The following is a 19776-nucleotide window of genomic DNA, read 5'->3' as shown; positions in this document are numbered from 1 at the left end:
AAAAGGCTCCAAACTGGCGATTCATACTAATTTATTTTCATAGTTATTATTGAGAGCCTGTTTGATGCAGTGGTTAAAACATCAGGCTAGAAACTGGGAGTTCTTATCCTGTCTTAGGCACAAAGTGAGCTCGGTAACCTTGATCCAGTCACACTCTCTCAGCCCTAGGAAGGAGGCAAGGGCGAACCATTTCTGAAAATAGTGATAAGAAAACTGCAGAGACCTGTTCACCCAGTCAACAGGAGTCAAAAACTGACTTGAAAGCACAAAAAAAAACCCAGCCAAAAACACCATAGTTAATATCTGATGGTCATTTTATATGGAAGTATAAAAAACAGTTTCTGATGTAGCAGTACAGGATAGATCAATACAGGAAATCTTAATTATTTTATGAAAATAACAACAGCAGCAATAACATGCTGTGAGCATTGAGATAAAATGACTTTTACAGAATGTGGTCGGTGACAAAATACTTATTTTGTAAAAGATTCAACACAGTTCCCTTCCTCTCAGGATTATCATATAACTGCATGCTATATAAATATATACATCCATTGTCATAGCCAATTTACACTATACAGTGGTAATCTGTTATTCTCATCTAGCAGTTTTATTCAGTAGCTAGCAAAGGGTCTGTTGTCGTCGTCCTCCTCCTCTAACACAGTATGTTTTTGAAAGATATCTAAAAAAATTAGCTTTGGGATCAGCCATGATGCATGGAGTTGTACATTTCATAAAACCATCTGTTTCACCTTCTGAACACTTACGAAACACCAATTTCCACATTATGGTATAAAGAAAAGGGTTTCCTTTAAACGTCATAAGAGCCTAGAAGGCTGATGTAATTAATTATCCTACTTAAATCAACCTTCTGGATTGTTTAGGGTTTTGTATACTACTATCAAACCCTTAGATTTGACTGAATAGCAGACTGGCTGTCTAGAGCTATTGTAAGTGCACTGATATGGATGGATTACATTTTCCTTCCTGCAAAAAAAAAAATGCAATCTGTGTGTTCATTTGCAGGTAGAACAAGCTGCTAAAGATGACAATTGCTGTTTTGGAACAGTTGACACATGGTTACTTTATAAACTCACTAAAGGTGAGTACAGTGATTAAATGGGGGGAGGGGGAGATAACATACCCACATTTCACCCCTAAAATTGTGCAAGTGAATCTTATTCTGACATCCTTCACACAGCAGCACTTGTAAAATAGAATAGATCTATTGTCTGCAAATAAAAAATATTGTCTGTCTAACCAAAGTCGAAAATTCAAGAGACGTTGGCAGTGAAAAAGCAGTAACAAGTTTTGTCCAAATCTAATCCAGGATCAAAAACAGATAATACCAAAGTTTCAAAGGTACAGACAAAGGCAGAGCAAAGTTCAGGAATCTGGATAAACAAGGTGCATAATAGAAAAGGGAATTGCAAAATACATTATTCCTAGAATTTTTATCTCAAGACAGCAGAGAATTCTACTGGAACCCCATGTTTGCTAATTCATGCCTTTGTCCTAATAGTAATCCATTTAGAAAATATTCATGTTTCTCTGGAAGTGCCCTTTTTCACCATTTTATACCTTGTACCACAATTTGAAGGTACTGACATTCTCATAGACTTAAGGATTGTGAGATATTTGTGAGGTTAAGAATCAGAGTTGAGTGTTTTAATTCTATGGTCAGATCGTATCTTTCAAACAATAGATGTTTCGTAGAATTGTGTTATCTGATTCTCAGTCCTCCGCTGACAAGGACATTGCAAAGAAACAGTAATAGCTACTAATGGAACTTTTTGCCCTACAGGTCTTTTCACTTGGAGGCAGGGAAAGTCTTCCACATGCACAATTTTACAGTCATGGTCCATGTGAGATTGGTTGCTTTTATACTTGTGCACTGTATAGAAGATCAGGTGCTCCAATAAAGGGAATGGTGACAATAGTGTTAATAGAACAACTTCAGTTCTATATTACAAGATAATTAAAATAACCTCTTGGAAGGAGGCAATCCTGGTTTTATAATTAAGAAATATGTGACTGATACATTATTCAGGAGATCAATCACCAAATTGTAATTTCCATGTTGTATTAGAATTGCTTTTTGTTTTATTTTTCAATATCTGATTGTATATTCTAGGTGCAGTGTATGCTACAGATTATTCAAATGCCAGTACCACTGCATTTTTTGATCCGTTTAAGGTATGACTAGTTCCTTCTCCCATGTTGTTATGGTTTGTCTTTGCATTGTTTTTATTTTTATTTTTAATATGCATGTGATTTCAGCTGCAGTGGAGTGACCTTTTTAGCAAGCTACTTTCCATTCCAATATCGCTTTTCCCTCCAATAGAGGACACTAGGTAAGTTTTATTTAACATATTTTTTACTTTTTCCAAATGAAGGCATAAATGTCAAAGGAATTATCTATGTACTGTTAATGCTCTCATGTCTGTAACTTTTAGGGCAAAATCTTTTTCAACCAAGGTACCTCAAATAGGCTAGCTTACAGAATGCTGGGACCTGGGACTCCTAAAATTTGGGGAAGTTTTGCCTGCTTCATTGTCACCACAGCATTGCTATGATCAGCCCAGTTACGTGATCCTCAATTTCAAAGTTCCCTGACAGCTTTCCACAATTCTGTTGTAGCGACAATCCCTTTGCACTTGCACCATGCTCCCTCTCTTCCCTGTGCAATACCTGTTATCTACCTGCTGGGAAGGAAAGGAGGGAGGGAAGGAAGATTTCTGATGCTAGATGCCATCTTTCCGCAAGGAAACTCAGTGGAGAAGCCAGAAAAAAATTGGATATCGCTTCCACTCCACTGATTGTTTGGCCCACCCATGGTCTTTCTGTTTCTCTGTTTAGATAAAGAAATATTTCTGAAATGGTAACACAATGGGTCATGAGTTATATAGTTGAAATGTAAATATGAAATAGTTGAAATATAAATATGAAACACCAAAGTTCTGTTTAGAATAGATATGACCATTTTTCTCTATTTAGTTAGTTCATTTACTGTAAATGTATTGAATAAGTTGGAAGCACTAACTTCATTTATCTTTATTTTAAGCCACATTTTTGGATTAGTTGATACTGAAATATTTGGAGTACCTATTGCAATAGCAGCTTTGGTAAATATAGAACCTTTTTTCTCTTTGACTTGGATATATTTAAATTCAGTTGGTGTTTAGTAAAACTTACTCATCCTTAAATTTCTAGAAGAAAGATTCAAAGTAAAAGCTAAATCTGAGCTTAATCTACTCTTGAAGATTCAAATTAACTTATTTGAAACCTTTTGCATTCAATTAATTCTGTTCTTAAATGTCAGGATAAGCTGATTGGAAGAAAGGGAGTGGAAGAATCAGTATGCACAAATGGATTTGTACAATAACTGCATTTAGATTTGTAAATCTCATTTTATTGTCAAGATAATGCTATTTAATCCTCCTTAAAAACTAAGCAGTCCAGTTTTGAAATCTTCTATTTCAGTGAATTAACTATTAATGAGAAGCTCTTTTTAAAGAACTTAAAATTGCACAATATTATGTTCTAAATATTTATACCTCTTGGATGCTTTGAGAGCCAAATTTAAGCCTGAATATGATTCACATATATTATTTGGGCAAGATTTATCTAGGGCCATAATTCGTTTAATAATAATTATATTCAATACATCTGGCATACCTTTTTTATGCTCTCAGACTGGAACCTAGCCAGAACGTAATCCTGACATTACATCATAATACAATGGTAGTGCTCAACTTATGAACCCCTAAAAATGATTTAGGACCCAGTTTTAAAGTTCTGACATCTGAGCAACATACACAGGCACACTGCAGTCATGTGACTGCATTTTGGACATTTGTCAACCAGCCTACATTTATGGCCATTTGTAGTACCCTGTGGTCACTTGACTGATTTACAATGTTTTTCCCCAGAAACTTATTTATTTCAGATTTTGATCAAAAACTGCCCTAGCAAACAACCATGGTATTTGCTTTACAACTGACATGTTTGCTTAACAGCTGCCATAAAAATGGTTGTAACATCAGATATGGTCAACTGATGACCTGCTTTAGGATCATCATGACTTACAACTGAAATTGTGGAGTCAATTGCAAGGACTACCTCTAAATATTTCTCAAACTATTTTTGACTTGTTTATCATCTCTATGTCAAGTTTAATATGTCAGGGAGATGGGTAAGAGAACCAACTGTAACCTTTTATAAATTAAAAAATGAGTATAAGCTATGTAATACTACTGATTATGGTTTTGTCAACTATTTCTTCCTTTTTCTGTTTGTATCTAAAATGTAACATAGATGAACAAGTACTGTTTTCTTAGCAAAGTTCCTTAAGTTGTGCGTGAAGAGAGAAATAAATAGCATTGCTATTGATGTACTCCTAGTCCCTAAATTGTTTTAAAATGAATAGAAAAGAGTATAGTAATCAAGCCTAACTGTCATGTTTTTGTAAATACATTCAATATCTTTTCCTCCCACACATAATACTTTATTTTACAAAATGTATAATAATAATAATATCCTTGTTAGAATTCCAGCTCAGATAATAAAATGCCTCTTTGTTCCCTGAGTCTGGTAAACTTTGTCCCATAATACAATGGATTGGAAGAAGCTGTTGTCTCTATCCTCTCCTGTCTCAATGGCCCTAACCCATCTGCAGCAGCCAGCTGGATTTAATTATTCTTCCAATTTGCCCCACAATGCGCCAGAGGCTATGCTAGGATAAGGACTTTGTGAGAAACTAAAACATAGCTGGATGTAGTTTACTAAGAATGTATGGAAAATTGGAAATGAAATATGAAGTATATATAACCCAGAGCCAGCATCTGTAAGACGTTCTGCCAGTATTATCACTTTGATGGCTGTACAATGTGGAATCAAAATGCAGGACCCAAAGAAAATAATCGAGACATGCTGCAGTATTTATTTTTTTAACAGTGTACATTGGAGGAACCTCCTCCAAAGAATATTGAGAGAGATTCCTACAGACAAAGGATGTACTCATACATTTCAGGAAGGAGAAATGTACATACATACATACATACATATGCATAAATAATAGGTGATGTAAGCATACATATTCACATATTTTTAGAAAAAGAAACATCGCAGTTATTTCCTGCGCTTCTATTGTTACTATCTTCAAGAAAGAATCATTGTTTTAGAAAAAGAAACATGTCATTAGATTGCCATAGAATTTTTTTTGATAAAACTTATTGTTAGCTAGACATCCGAGGCCACCTCTCTGTGTGTCTATTTGATTAATACACATTCCTTCTTTGTTTCTTTTTATGTTTCTAATTTGCTGTCACACTCGTATTTTTCTAATAATTTATCTTCTTCACAACAGTGATACCAAATTCTGATGCTACCTTAAATAATTTTTTTAAAAACAAACATGGATAGACAGATAAGCAGACAGTAACCTATTAACGTTATTTATCTGAATAATGAAATAGAAAAGTACATGTCTTCTTTCCATTTTATTGCTTTTCTTATTTTTTAAGCTTGACACATTAGCTATTCAATACAGTAAAGTTATAATGCACTTCTCAATGTTCAAATGTTTGATTTCTAGAGTAGCTGTTGATACCTCGCTGTCTGATTTTTATTTGTAGGCAGCAGACCAGCAGGCAGCCATGTTCGGACAGTGCTGTTTTGATACAGGTGACATAAAACTCACCATGGGAACTGGTACCTTTTGGGATATTAATACTGGAAACAACATTCATGTATCTAAGAAAGGTGTGTTTGTATGTTTCTGGTTGGCAAGAACAATTGTGGACACAGCAAAGTTTTTTTTGTGTGAAATAAAAATATTTAAATTCAATGCTTTATGTAATAAATTATATGTTAATTTAAATTTAATTTTACATTTATTTTAATTTTATACAATTTTATTAGAATTAAAATGGTTAATATAATTAAGTCTATTAATTATTTATCAATTAGTAATCAAAAATGTATTTTAGTCATAGGACATAGATAACTAAAGTTTTAGAAAAGGAAATCATTTCTGAAAAACTCGATTCCCAACTACATATTTTCTCAGGTTCCCCTACCACCACCACCACCATTATTTATGCTAGTAAAAATAAATCTCAAAATATAATTCTAATAATTCCTAGAAGTACTTTTTTGTTCCAACTGATACAGGTTAAGTGCATTTATAGCTTTCACTTGGTCATAAGAAGGAAAAAAGCAACAACAAAGTAAGAAATACTTCTTTATGGAAAAGACTGGATGTAGAAGTTTCAATTCATCCTGGAGTATAAACATTATAAAAATTTTATAAAAATGTTATTTGAATAAGCTTCACCAAAGAGTTCTATGTTTAGGAGACCTCATATAAATGTGTTCCCACATTATTCAAACAGTGGAAGAGCATATAACAATGAAAAAAATAGATTTGATTGTAGCTTATTGCTATGCTATGCAATAAATCACTAGTTTCCCTATTAATATAACCAACAGATAATTCTTGACTTATGACCAGTTGCTTAACTATTGTTTAAAGTTACAACTTACCCAAAAAGGGGGACTTAGGATCTGGATTCGAAGTTCTAACAGTTGGGCCCCCTCAGAAGTCATGTGACCAAACTTTAGGTGCTTGGCAACATAGCTGCATTTATGGCCATTTACTGTGTCCTGTGGTCATGCGACTGCCATTTACAATATGTTTTACAAAATACGTTCAATTTTTGACAAAACTGCCACATTTGCTTTATGATTGCCACAAAAAAGGACATAAAATTGAAGTGTGGAAGAAGGGAAGAACTCCTTAAATATTCTTCTATCCCTTGTACGGAGTCTTAATTCTCTGGTTATATTTCCAGAGGTTGTAGGGGAATTTGGTGAACATTAGCATGTCTTCCATTGTTGAAGGTTTTGCACTGAATCCTTTTCTAATGAATATAACGGGTCTATTGTGGCATAATATTGAAAATTTATGTTTTGTTATTTCAAGGCTTGTATCCATTGGTTGGTTGGAAAATTGGGAATGAGATCACCTACTTAGCTGAAGGCAATGCTTCTGATACTGGAAATGCTATCAAATGGATTCAGGGCTTAGGTGAGTTTAAGTATTGAAGTTGAATTATTTAAGCCTATGAATGATAAAGTAAAAAACATTGCATCTAAATATGTTACTGGTTTTTATGTGAATGGATAAGGAAAACTGTCTTTTTTCCTTTGAATAATTCTGAAGATGTAAATTATATCAGTTCTTTTTTACTTTATTATCTAATGCCAAATGAAATACCAGATAAAAGAAATATAAATGCAGTATTTAAAAGCTTGCATTTTATATTTTAAAACCACATGACGTGAAAAGTAAATTTATGCTATTGGTAATATTGCCTGTATGCTAGAAGAAATATATTTTTAGATTTAAAAACTCTCTGACCCCAAAAGATGTGTACTTTTATCACCAAGCAGTAAAAGATTTGCAAGATTTTACCATGGCATTTGCATCTATATTGCATTTCAAGTGGTAGATTGCATGCTTAGGAATAATGTCTTCCACAGTATCAGACATTCTGCATTGAAAGAAGTTCGTATCTAGCTCTATGCTACTTATATATAAATGCAATACTAATTTGTTATGCCATAACTGTCCAACTATTCCATTTCCTCTGGCACAAACATAAGAAGTATGCTTTTCTGCTGTTCTTCCTTATTTCCATTTGTTCATTCAACTACTCCTGATGAATATGCAAACAATGCCAATAGCGAGAAGATAGAATAGCATTTAACAGTTTCCTTCCTCAGGACAGTAAGAAAAAACACATCACTCACTTTTTTTGAGAAACGGAAAGAGCCGTTTAAATTACTTTATTATAAAGAGGTGCCCAACACTTGAAATGCTAGAATATTTTCCAATACAGGTAGTCCTCAATCTTATCATCACAATTGAGCCCAAAATTTCCATTGCTAAGCAAGACAGTTGGTAAGTGAATTTTGCCCCTTTTTGCGACCTTTTTTTGCCACATTTGTAAAGTCACTGTAATTATTAAGTGAGTCATACAGTCATTAAGCAAATCTAGATTTTCCCACTGACTTTGCTTGTTGGAAGCTGGCTGGAAAGGTTACAAATGGTGATTACATGACTCCAGGACAGTGCAACTGTCATAAATACCTGCCAGTTGCAAAGTGCCCGAATTTTGACCATTGGGGATGCTGCAACGCTCATAAATGTGAAAAATAGTCATAAATTACTTTTTTTTAGTGCCCTTATAACTGAACGGTCACTAAATGGTTTTATGTCTAGGACTATGTGTACTGAAAAGATAACTGAGGTAATCATCATACCTAAAGAAGCAGAAAGGACATACATTTTCTTGGGGTTAATTGTATAGAATTTTGAGAGTTGTTGATACATATTAATTCATATTTTGTGTGCTTACACAGAACTTTTTGACAATGTTGAAGAGACATCACAAATGGCACATAGCCTAGTAAATTCGGGAGGAGTTTGTTTTGTTCCATCTTTTAGTGGTTTGCAGGTAAAAAATATTGTCTTTAGTTTATTTACCTCAGTGACTGTTTTTCTTTCAAGTATGAATTACAGATAGTCCTTGATTTACAACCATTCATTAGTGACTGTTTAAAGTTATGACAGCACTGAAAAAAGTGACTTATGATCAGTTTTGACACTTAGACCATTTCAGCATCCCCATGATCAAATCTTGGGTGTTTGGCAACTGGCATTTACTGGTATTTATGACAGTTGCAGTGTCCCTTGATCATGTGATCACCATTTGTAAACTTCCCAGCCAGCTTCCAACAAGCAAAGTCAGTGGAGAAAGCCAGATTCACTTAACAACTGCATGAGTCATTTAAGAAGTGCTTAAAAATTGTGGCAAAAAAGTTAGCAAAATGAGGCTGAACTCACTTAACAACTGCCTTGTTTAGCAATGGAAATTTTGTGCTCAGTTGTGATTGTACATCAAGGACTAGTTGTATATACTTTATTCAACTTTCAGTATGTTCTACAATAAGTGATTTTCAAGGTAAATAAAATTACATTCTGAATTATCGTTGCTTATAGATTGCTTACTGCTCTTTCAATTTTCTTCTTACTATGCTGCCTCTTATTGTCACCTGTAAGTTATTCTTTTCCCTAATATTTCAGTCCTTTCTTGAACAATTGTCTTTAGAACATATCCCTGCATATTTTGTTTTAATATCTCTTTCATTTCAGATACCTGTGAATGATCCTTACGCATGTACTTCTTTTATGGGGATCACACCTACTACTACCAAAAAACATCTTGTTCGAGCTGTGTTGGAATCCATCGCTTTCAGGTACATGGATGTGCCCTCTCAACATCGTTGGCCCTGTTCTCAGTATGCCCTCCTTGTTCCATTTGTGTATATAGGCAACAGTAGCTGCATATCAGCAGTCATTACAACCAATCACATTTAGTTTCTGTTTTGTTCAGAACACATAGTTTTTCAAAAAATTACCAAGATAAATGTACAATGTATCAGTTTCCATTGTAATACCTCTGTACTGTTGGATTTCTTCTTGGAATAAACTTGTTCATGTCAAGGGAAGGCAACTCTGCTCCCTTAAAATACAAACACATCCATATAAGAAAATGAATCCCTATCATTATATCCCAGGGCTTACAAGCTATACAAGCTCAAACCCTTGTTCATTCCAATGACTTTTTTTGACAGTTGCTTTTTATGCACATTTCTTTCCAGTATCCTGTATTTTCTCCTCATGTTCAAATCCGCTTCTCCATTTGTATTTCATTTTTGGCTCTCTACAAGATTTAAAACAATAGATTAGATAGATGGGATTTATTTTGCTTTGTTCCTTGCTGATTAAATTTTAAATTCAACTTGAGTAACAAAAATGTATACTATGGCTTTACATTATTTATATTACCTTTTGTTGGCAAATGAGAAAATGCATGATCACTGCTATCAGTTAGGAGATGCAAAAATGCTTAAATATTTTATTACTGAGAAAGCTACTTTATATTAAATATAGCCATCTTAATTATCACCTCTGCCTTTGTCATATAAAGCATAAGACAAAAAACTGAATTCATATATTCTAACTTGGAAAAGTGGTTATCTGATAAAATGACTGTGGATAGACTAGGAATATATTGTTATTAGTTTTTAGACTTTTGTAGTAATAGCTCTATATTAGGATCATTGGAATTCTCATTATTTTTTCTGTCTTTAAAATGATACAAAACAATTTAATTAACTTGTTGACCCTTAGTATCTATCCTGCTTATGATTTATTTTCTGGGGTTTTGTTGAATACCTGATGTATACTGCTTTAATCTTATGGGCAAAAAAATCCTAAAATGTTATAAAAGAAAAAAAACTATAGCTCAATAGCTTAATAAAAACTATAGCTTAATAAACTAGAGCTCTTAGTTTATTAAGCAGTCTAATTTATTTTATTGTAGTTAATTTTAACTCCGTTATAAACATGTTTAAACGTCTAGCTAATTTTGATTGATTGTTGTTCCTTATGACACTTTATGCTTCTAATGTAATTGTTACTTAGTATATCACAACTTTATTGAATTTCTCCCTCTCCATCTATTTTTTCAAGAAACAAACAGCTGTACGATACCATTACAACAGAGTTGAGCATTCCAGCTATGTCCATTCGGTATGTTTATATTGTATCCAAAATATTGAACATGAATATGAACATTTAATATGAATTTATATGTTAAATAAGTTTTGTGCATGAACTTTAGGGCCCAATAATTAAGTTAGAGCCAGTGTAATTTTGTTTTGGAGCCATTTCTTGCTGTAAGCTCCTGATCAAAAGATTTCTAGCAGCCTGTAGAATTATTTATTTATAGAGTTATTGTTAGTCTCTTAATAGCATTTGTGTACAGTTGTCAAATCACTTGTCAAATCACTTTTTTCTATTTTATTTTTTGGAAATATAAGATTTGCTTGGTAATCTTGTAGGTACAAACTATGAAATAGAAAGTAGTTAACGTTACTTTTAAGAATGGTACATTTTATCAGCATAAAGTACACATTAGAACACAGGGGTGTCAAATTCAATTTCATCAAGGACCGCATCAGGTTTGTATTTGAACTTGGGGTTCCGGGGTGGCCAGGGTGAGTCTGGCCAGCTTGTCACTTAGGTTGGGTGGTGGCCAAAGTGCTTTTCCAGAAAAAAATGGGCTCCTGTGTGCTGCTGTGGCCCTTGTGAGCTCCACTTTCAGCTGCAATGGCCTCCTGCCACCCTTTGCCAGCAAAAATAGAGCTTGGGAGGAGCATGCACAGCCTTCCCGAGCTGTGACAGTGACAGAGGCACTGTGGGCTGGTCCTTCACTGTTTATAGGATGGCCCCGCATACCAGATCTAAGCACCCCCTGGGCCAGATCCGGGCCCCGGGCCTTGAATTTGACACCCTTGTATTACATTCATGGCTTACATTAAGCATTTCTACATATTACAACATGCATCATATTTGCTTCCATGTCACTTAGCTATCCTTTTTTCAACTAGATTGAGTTAGACACTCTTCAAAGCATTGCCATGTTGCCATGTTACACATAGCAACATTATATGTTTGCAGTATTCTAAGACTGTAAGTACAAGAATGCTGTATCTCTTGACAGAGAGATGCCTTTTGATATGCTGATAAATCCAACCAATAGTAATGCTGACTTCAGTATCACTGTCAACCTGGAAATTTCAGAAAGAATATTATCCTGTCAAAACCATGTTGAATATTCCTGCACTGGTCGATTGAATTACTTAATTTTCTACTTAATTTTCAGAAAACTTGTGAATTTTATCATAACTGGATCTTATACAGTTATTAAAAGTTCCAAATCAGGTTCTTCAGTACTAAACATTTTCCAAACATGGAAAATCTCAGTCTCTTCATAATTACACTCAGTTTTATTTAGAATTTTAAAAAACCTAATAAGCAATACCATTAGTTACTTATATCATAGTAGTATATATATTTGTGTGTGTGTGTGTGTGTTTGTGGATCTTTGGTTATTCAGGTTTTCTCCCGCGTAAAATTGTAAGTATCTAGGCGACATTTCGATGAAGTCTCATTCATCATCTTCAGGCTTGTGTCTTCGGCTTTGTGCTTCTCGGAGTAATGTGAGATTGCAGCTGCTTCTTCCTTTTAACTGCTAGTGGGGGTGTGACTTGATGGGGTGGGGGCTTAGCTGTGTTCTGATTGGGTGGGGGTGTGTTCTCATTGGTTGGGGGTTTGGCTGTGTCCTGATTGGTAGAGGGGTTGACTGTTCTGATTGGCTGGGGAGGTGTTCTGTTCAGGTGGGGGCTTGTTTGTGCTCAGGTTAGTCTTAGTTGCTGGGGGATTTGAGCTGGTGAGCTGTGATCCTGTTGTTTGGCTTCGCATTTGTGGTCATGCCACATCTTCATGGTGGGCGTCAGTTCACTTCATGTATGGGTTGGAGGGGTTTGAAGCGGGTAGTGATGCAGCTGCGGTACGGCTTCTGGTCCGTGGTCGTGTCTCATCTTCTGTGTGGGTGTGAGTCTGCTTTCTACGTGGAAGTGTGGTGGTAGCATCTTGTGTGGCCCTCGTGGGTGTGGGTCTGGTGTCATTCTTCATGTTAGATACTCGTTTGTTAATGAGGGCGGGTTTCCAAATGGCTGGTAGGCGGGAGGTATCATCTCGTTTATTCATGCTCTGTGGGCGTTTTTCTATCTGTATGGCTTCTCTGATTATTCTGTTGTTGAAGTGTTTGGTTTTGGCGATAGTTCCAGTATTTTTAAAGTCAATCTCATGTCCTCTGGCTTTAAGGTGCTGGACCAGGGAAGAGGTCGGTTCTTCTTTTTTGATTGAGTTCTTGTGTTCTTCAATGCGTGCACTTATTCTTCTGTTAGTTTGTCCGATGTATGTGGTGGGACAGGCTGTGCAAGGGATTTCGTATACTCCTTGGTTTTCTAACTCAATTTTGTCTTTAGGATTTCTTAGGATGGTGGATATTTTTCTGTTTGTGTAGAATGCTGTCTTAATGTTGTGTTTTTGGAGGATCTTGCTGATTTTGTCTGTAGTGCCTTTTATATATGGGAGGAGGGATTTGCTGTTCTCTTGTTCTCTGTCTTGGATTTTGGTTGCCTAGATACTTCCAATTTTACACGGGAGAAAACCTGAATAACCAAAGATCCACATACAAATACCCGCGAAAACCTCAGAAAACATTATACACACACACACACACACACACACACACATATATATATATATATACATACACACACACACACACACACACACACATATATATGTTTTGAATATTGAATATTTTATTTTATTTTCTCTCTCTCCCAACTCTATAGAGCTGACGGAGGCGTCAGTAAAAATAGTTTTGTGATGCAGATAACTTCGGATTTAATCAATAAATCAATAAACAAGCCTGACAGTACAGACATGTCTTGTCTTGGAGCAGCTTTTCTAGCAGGCCTTGCTATTGGTATGTTTTATTCTGAATACCTGGGGAAATCTGTTTCAAGAGAAATGGTCATTTATATCTTGTTATACAAAACAGGCAAATAATAATGATATTTTTTCAAGAGTATGCTATATAGTTTTTGTTATAGTCCATCAAGTCAGCCCTGATAGGTGGGGCAGGGGGTGATGGTGCCTGCAGAGTCCCTAAAGTCACTCATAAGGATGAATGACCACAGGGCCATAATTTCAGAACTGGGTCATAAGTCGCTTTTGGAGGGCGTCAGCAAAAACTTGGAGTGGTTGCTTAGGAACTGGTGATAAGTTGAGGATTACCTCTATCAATTCACAAATTATTGTAGTTACATAGTCAGATTTCTCTGAAGCAGCCAAGGAAACCTATGTAGTGACTTTGCTTTTCAAAAATTAATTTGCAATCATTTAAACCAAGGTAGAACAGAAGCTACAGTAGTACATCTCTTACTGTTGACTATACTATTCATCTGTTTGTTTGTTTCTTTGTTTGTTTGTTTAAAAATACTTACGTAGCTGCCTGTATTGTAGCAGAACACTGGGGAGTGCCCAAAACATTAAATCAACAGAAAGCTCCAACCATAATCAATTATAAGTCTATTAAAAAATATCATCTCACTTATGGCAACACTTTCCTGTACATCCTAGAACCATAATTCTGCTGAAAAATCTATATGTTATTATTTAATAGATTTATTCTGCAAGTTAATTCTGTAATATGAAAGATATTCCAAATATTCCAAACATTGTGTTGTTGATATTCTTCAGACAAGATTTATACAAGATTTATACATTTATACACAAGATCTATACATGTTTTAATACAGGAATCATGGTCAACATGAGAATGACTGTTTTATATCTTTTTGGTTGTTTTTTTTTAGGATATTGGACTGACAAAGAACAACTGAAGACATTCAGGCAAACTGACATAGTTTTTAAGCCACAAAGAGAGCCAAAGGAGTATGAACCTGCCATGAGTAACTGGATAAAAGCTGTCTATCGTTCTCTCTCTTGGTATAGCCAGGCATCTCAGTAATTAATAGTATTTACATGTTGGACAATATACCTCACTACTTTATTTCTGCTTTAGACTTAAGCAGTTATTTTTCTCGGACAATATTCAAGCAATACAAAAAGTCTCCTGGAATAGTAGTGAATCCCAGGTAGTAGTCAAGAGACTAAATGTCTCTTGTGAGTGTTGTGTTCTCAGCGACGATAATTTATAATATTTGATTTTATTCATGAGATCAATATATATATATATAGGGAATGTTCAGATACCAACCTAGGAGATTTCATATGGAAAAATCTAGATTAAGATTGTATCAAAAAATTATTTCCCAATAGACAGGAGCATACCACATACCGTATATACTCGAGTATAAGCCGACCCAAATATAAGCCGAGGCACCTAATTTTATCACAAAAAACTGGGAAAACTTATTGACTCGAGTATAAGCCTAGGGTGGGAAATGCAGCAGCTACTGGTAAATTTCAAAAATAAAAATAGATACCTCTATGAAAAATAGATACTTCTATGAAATATAACTAAAAAGGCATGTTGCTTTCAGTAGTGTCAAGATGGCATGAATTAACATGGCATACTCAATTGCAAGTTAACTTCATTCACTCTTGGCATTAAAAAATGCCACCGGGAGGGAATTATTATCTAATTAAAACTTTCACTAGGGCAGTTGAGAATAAGTTTGATGTTCACAATTTCCTCTTTGAAAGAGACCAGTAAATAGGGAACAAGAAGATGAAGAAAAAGAAGTGTGTTTTTTCAGACTTTTCACACTGCAGTGAACAAAAATGGCATCATAGGAACAGGCTTATTCTCAGTCCAAAGGTTTGTTTCTGATTTCTTCCCTGATTTAAGGGAAATTTGGGGAACGATCTCACTATCATGAAAGGTTTAATTGATTCACTAACCCAAAAGAAGAAGATGATGATGACAGTGGGAGGCAGGAGTCACTCTCTCCCTTGCAAGAAAAAAGCAAGAGCTGTTCTTATGATCTCTCTCTCTCTCTCTCTCTCCGGAATACAGTCAAGCCCTTTCCAGCACGCGCGATCCGCCGCTGCCGCTTTGCACCTTGCAAATGCAAAATCCCAGGGAGGGCGATTCTGGGCTGCGCGATTGGGGGACTTCGTGGCTTTGGGTGGGTGGGTGGGAGCGAGGACGGACGGATTCCACAAAGTGGGGCTTGCCTGCCCTTGCTGGCTGCCTCTACTTCCTTAGGGGCAGGGAAGGGGGCTCATCTGGACTAAGGGTGAGTCTCCCCCTCAGTTTTCCCTGAAGGATCTTCCGTCGCTTTTGCCTTCTCCCTACGTCTTCCCTCTGTTAAAATCCCCCACACACACACACACACTTATTTTCGGGCAGGTAGATTTCGTGTCTGAGCATTCTCACATGACGGTAGGTCTTTTTTCCCCCCCTAAAAACAGTTTAAAAAAAGGAAAAAGAATATATCCTCATGCAAGAACTTTTCTGCTTCCGATTACCCCCATGCTTACAAGTTGCAAAGGAAACAGGGAAGCAGGGAAGCGGCTGCCCAGCTCCGGAGCTCCACACCATTTTTTTTTTCAGAAGGGAATCTCACTCGAATATAAACCAAGGGGTTGTTTTTTTTCAACAAAAAATGTGCTGAAAAACTCGGCTTATACTCGAGTATATACGGTACTTCTGTTTTCTACTATAAATCGTCTCCTTTTGGTAGAAATATATTTATTGGTATTATCTCCTCCTACTCCATCCCCAAAAGACAAAGATGCATCCATACAGATAAATTGGTTCTAAGATTGGAAACTGACTGTCTAGACTAGAGAGAAAAATAGTAAAAGCTTTTTGTTAATTTTAAGATGTCTTCTTTACAGTAAAAACTAGTAAGTTAAAAGTGAAACATGATGTCAAAAACAACTACTTGCCAAATGATGTTTCAAACATTAGAATACAAAGACCACTAAATTATTATGTGAATTGACTCACCCTTGCAATTATGGCATTAATTTATTATAATTTTAAAAATGGTAAAATCTGAACTTTCTAAATTGCTTAATTGGAAATTGGTCAGCTGCCTTCTATCTATGTGAAGAATTTAGGATTTGCTGATAGGACCAGCATAGTCAATATTGTCCAGTAAACTTTGATATTCTTGATATTCTGATCTAAGAGATAGGGAAAAATCTTGGTATATATACCTTTTAAAAGTTAAGTTTTTAGAATCTTAACTTTAAATTTAAACAGAAATGAAAGAAGCTTCTCTTGCATGTGTTTATTCAAATATTTGATGTTTAAAAGTAAAAATAGATGCGTTTTTTTACTCATTATAAACCCAAAGCAGATCTCATTGTTACTTTTCCTGCACTATACATTTCAGTACCTGATACTTCAGAACTTAAAAATTTTATAGCAATCACTATCTCTATGCAGTATATAAAATATTGAAAGTAGAATATTTGGGAAATAATACATATCAACATATTGCTTTCTGTAGTAATTTCCAGATTGCTGTGGTTAGGCCACACATTGTTATGAGCCAGGATACATGTTTGGTCTTAATTTTGCACTAGTGCATTGACATTACATGTGAAAAAGATCACTATCATGTCTTTGGCCAATCTAGATTGGCTGATTGTCCTAGTTGAAAATAATGTCATATGCACAGTCTGAATTTTTATCAGATTTTAAGAAAAGTACATGAATTTGGTCACATTATTTTTGTTTGCATGGAACCCAGTTAAATTTCTGCAAAGTAATTGTAATTTTTATTTCTTAGAAATTATGCAGCACCTAAATTTTGTCACTAGGAAATTTCAATTTTAAATACTATATAAAGTAATTTTCAATGCATTATAAATACCTGCTGGCTGAGATTAAGTCCAGTGCTATGTTCTATACTTGCCTAAAAAGCCATCTTACACTAATTCAGATCTGTAATCAATTCAGCTCAGTACTCACTGGTAGAAGTTCAGAAGATTCCTAGTATTAAGAAATACTAGAAAATATAGAGTCTTCAACTTATGACCATAATTGGGACTGGCATTTCAGTTGCTAATATGGTTGTTTAGTGAGTCATCACGTGATCGGACCTAATTTTATTAATATTTTTACTGTAGTTGTTAAGCTGATCATGTCATTAAGCAAATCATGCAGTCATTCCCAATTCACTCTGGTGTTGGAAGTCGTCTTGTGACAGCAAGATGCCGCAACCATGATAAACAAGAGCCAGTTACCAAGTGCCCAAATTGCAATTATGTGATCTCAAGGTGGCACAAGCAGTTGTAATTTCAAATATGTGTTTTAACTCATTTTTCTCCCAAGGTAGTCATAACATCCAACCATCATTAGACAAAAGGTTATTAAAACAAGGATTACCTGTAAATTTGTAAACTTTATCTTGGTATTCAAAAAATACTCTGTAGTGAAGTGAAATTAATTTTTGTCTCAGAAATTTCTGAGCCATGTATATACTGGCTACCCAGTGACATATCTTTGGTCTGAAAGAGAGATAGAAGCTTTGCAGCAAGGCAATCCTTCATCTACGACCTATTTTGTGATGGATCAATATATTCATCAGAGATAAAGCAGAATTGAACAGAAGGATAACACAAAGGAGAAAATGAAGTTAAGTGAGTTAAAGATTTGTAGGCAAGTCTCAAAAAAAATTGCACTAGTTTTGTTTCAAGTAGTAATATTGAATTGCAATTAAGTGAAAATCACTGTGTGATTTGAATCGGTTGAATTGGCTTCAACCGGGTCCTGCCAACATTTTGCTCCTAATAAATCCATTATAGGTTTTTAAGTTTTGCTCGAGGTTCATGATTTAATTAGGGCAACTGCCAGAATCCTGACACACTGGCATTTATTTTTTTAGGCAGAAACTGCAAGATTCTGATTTATGGTGCTATATATCATAATAGCAAAGGCATAAGTGCTAGAAGAAGGAATGGGAGCAACTGGGAGCTTTCTTTTAAATTCTGCATGTTGGTGCTTTCTCTATTTCTTGAGCCAGAACATAATTAGGATAGTGAATTATATATATTTCATCTGCATTTTATATATTACCGATTATAGTAAATAGATTATGTGAATTATAGGACTGATCTATGTCTAGTCACAAGAGCTGGAAAGGTTTAAAGACACCCCCACACACACACACACACCCAAAATATGCCAGTCCTCTTGTAGAATATTCATCACATGCTATTTAATTGAAAGAACTTTTTCTAAAAATATACATTTAATATATATTTTAATTCTATAATAAAATTAATTGTATTGTTCTGAATTAATGTACTGATTAATTTGAGCCACTATTTTGTTCAAGCAATCTCTACAATATATACTGTATAATATAACTGTATTTTGTGCTTATATTTTCATAATATATGATTTGTAAATTGAAACTAGCTGTTACAAAGTTCTAAATCAAAGCTGCTTTAATTTATACTGTGATCTATTACTTCAGATGTATATATTGAATACTCACTTGTAAATATAAGTTCCAGTCTCAAAATATTTTGAAACTATAAATATAACAGACTGATTCTTAATGTATTGAAGTATGACATTTAAGAGGAATCGTTGCTTATTAATAGTTTTATGCATTTGCAAATGTTATCCTATACTGTAAAAATGGTAACTCAGAAAGGAATTGGGTCGAAATGGAGACAAATCTGTTCTGCTTAATTACTTTGTGCTGAATTCTCGTTTTCTCCAATTTCATCAATAAGATATTTTTGTGTTTTCTTCTGACCTGGATCATCATCTTTAGTGACTCCATAATCCCCTGCGGGGTAGAGTCTGGGCAACTGAATAGAGATGAGTGCTTACCGCCCGGATGTTCTTCCTGTTGCCAATGCAGAGTTTCTTTCAGAAGATACATTCTCATTGTGCCCAGAGTAACATCTGCCACTACTTAGGATTGAACTCACAGCCTCCTGATTTGAGGCGGGAGCTCCATTTCTAGGCCACCATACCACTCATTTCTTCTGACTTGGATGCAGCTCAAGAATTCAATTCCACTGAATTTTGTGGATTTTATTCCCAAATAACATTATAGAATTGCTGCATAAAACTTTTATTGCAATAAAAAGTAATGTCTTTTTTAAGCTAAACCTTAGTTTCAAGTAATTAATGGATACAACTATATAATTTTCTAAGCAACAGTAGAGAAGTGGTTAACATTGCTTTCTTCTGGGCTATTTTCAATTTCTTAGATCATCAATGGACCTGGAATTTCTATGAAATTTCTCATCCAAATAGTAACCAGGCCCAATTCTGCTTAGCT

The 19776-nt window shown here is 35.0% G+C and overlaps 1 protein-coding gene across 2 annotated transcripts in view; it reads left to right on the top strand.

Annotated features, from left to right (window-relative positions):
* Positions 1-15374, top strand: part of GK5 (glycerol kinase 5) — a 33999-nt gene extending 18625 nt beyond the window's left edge. For both annotated transcript variants that reach the window (XM_026701564.2, XM_087933279.1), the window contains 11 exons: positions 1027-1102; positions 2135-2196; positions 2281-2354; positions 3065-3125; positions 5637-5763; positions 6986-7090; positions 8428-8522; positions 9221-9324; positions 10604-10663; positions 13342-13475; positions 14368-15374. In XM_026701564.2, coding sequence (XP_026557349.1) covers positions 1027-1102; positions 2135-2196; positions 2281-2354; positions 3065-3125; positions 5637-5763; positions 6986-7090; positions 8428-8522; positions 9221-9324; positions 10604-10663; positions 13342-13475; positions 14368-14522 — 1053 coding nt within the window. In that variant the 3' untranslated portion in view covers positions 14523-15374. The remainder of the gene's footprint in view (positions 1-1026; positions 1103-2134; positions 2197-2280; positions 2355-3064; positions 3126-5636; positions 5764-6985; positions 7091-8427; positions 8523-9220; positions 9325-10603; positions 10664-13341; positions 13476-14367) is intronic.
* The last annotated feature ends 4402 nt before the right edge of the window (positions 15375-19776 follow it).

This window comes from Pseudonaja textilis, chromosome 4 (assembly GCF_049901715.1).
Source record: "Pseudonaja textilis isolate UNSWEBS1 chromosome 4, rPseTex1.2, whole genome shotgun sequence".
NCBI lineage: Eukaryota > Metazoa > Chordata > Lepidosauria > Squamata > Elapidae > Pseudonaja > Pseudonaja textilis.
The sequence above is the reverse complement of the archived record's forward strand: the minus strand, read 5'-3'. Positions and strand labels throughout refer to the sequence as shown.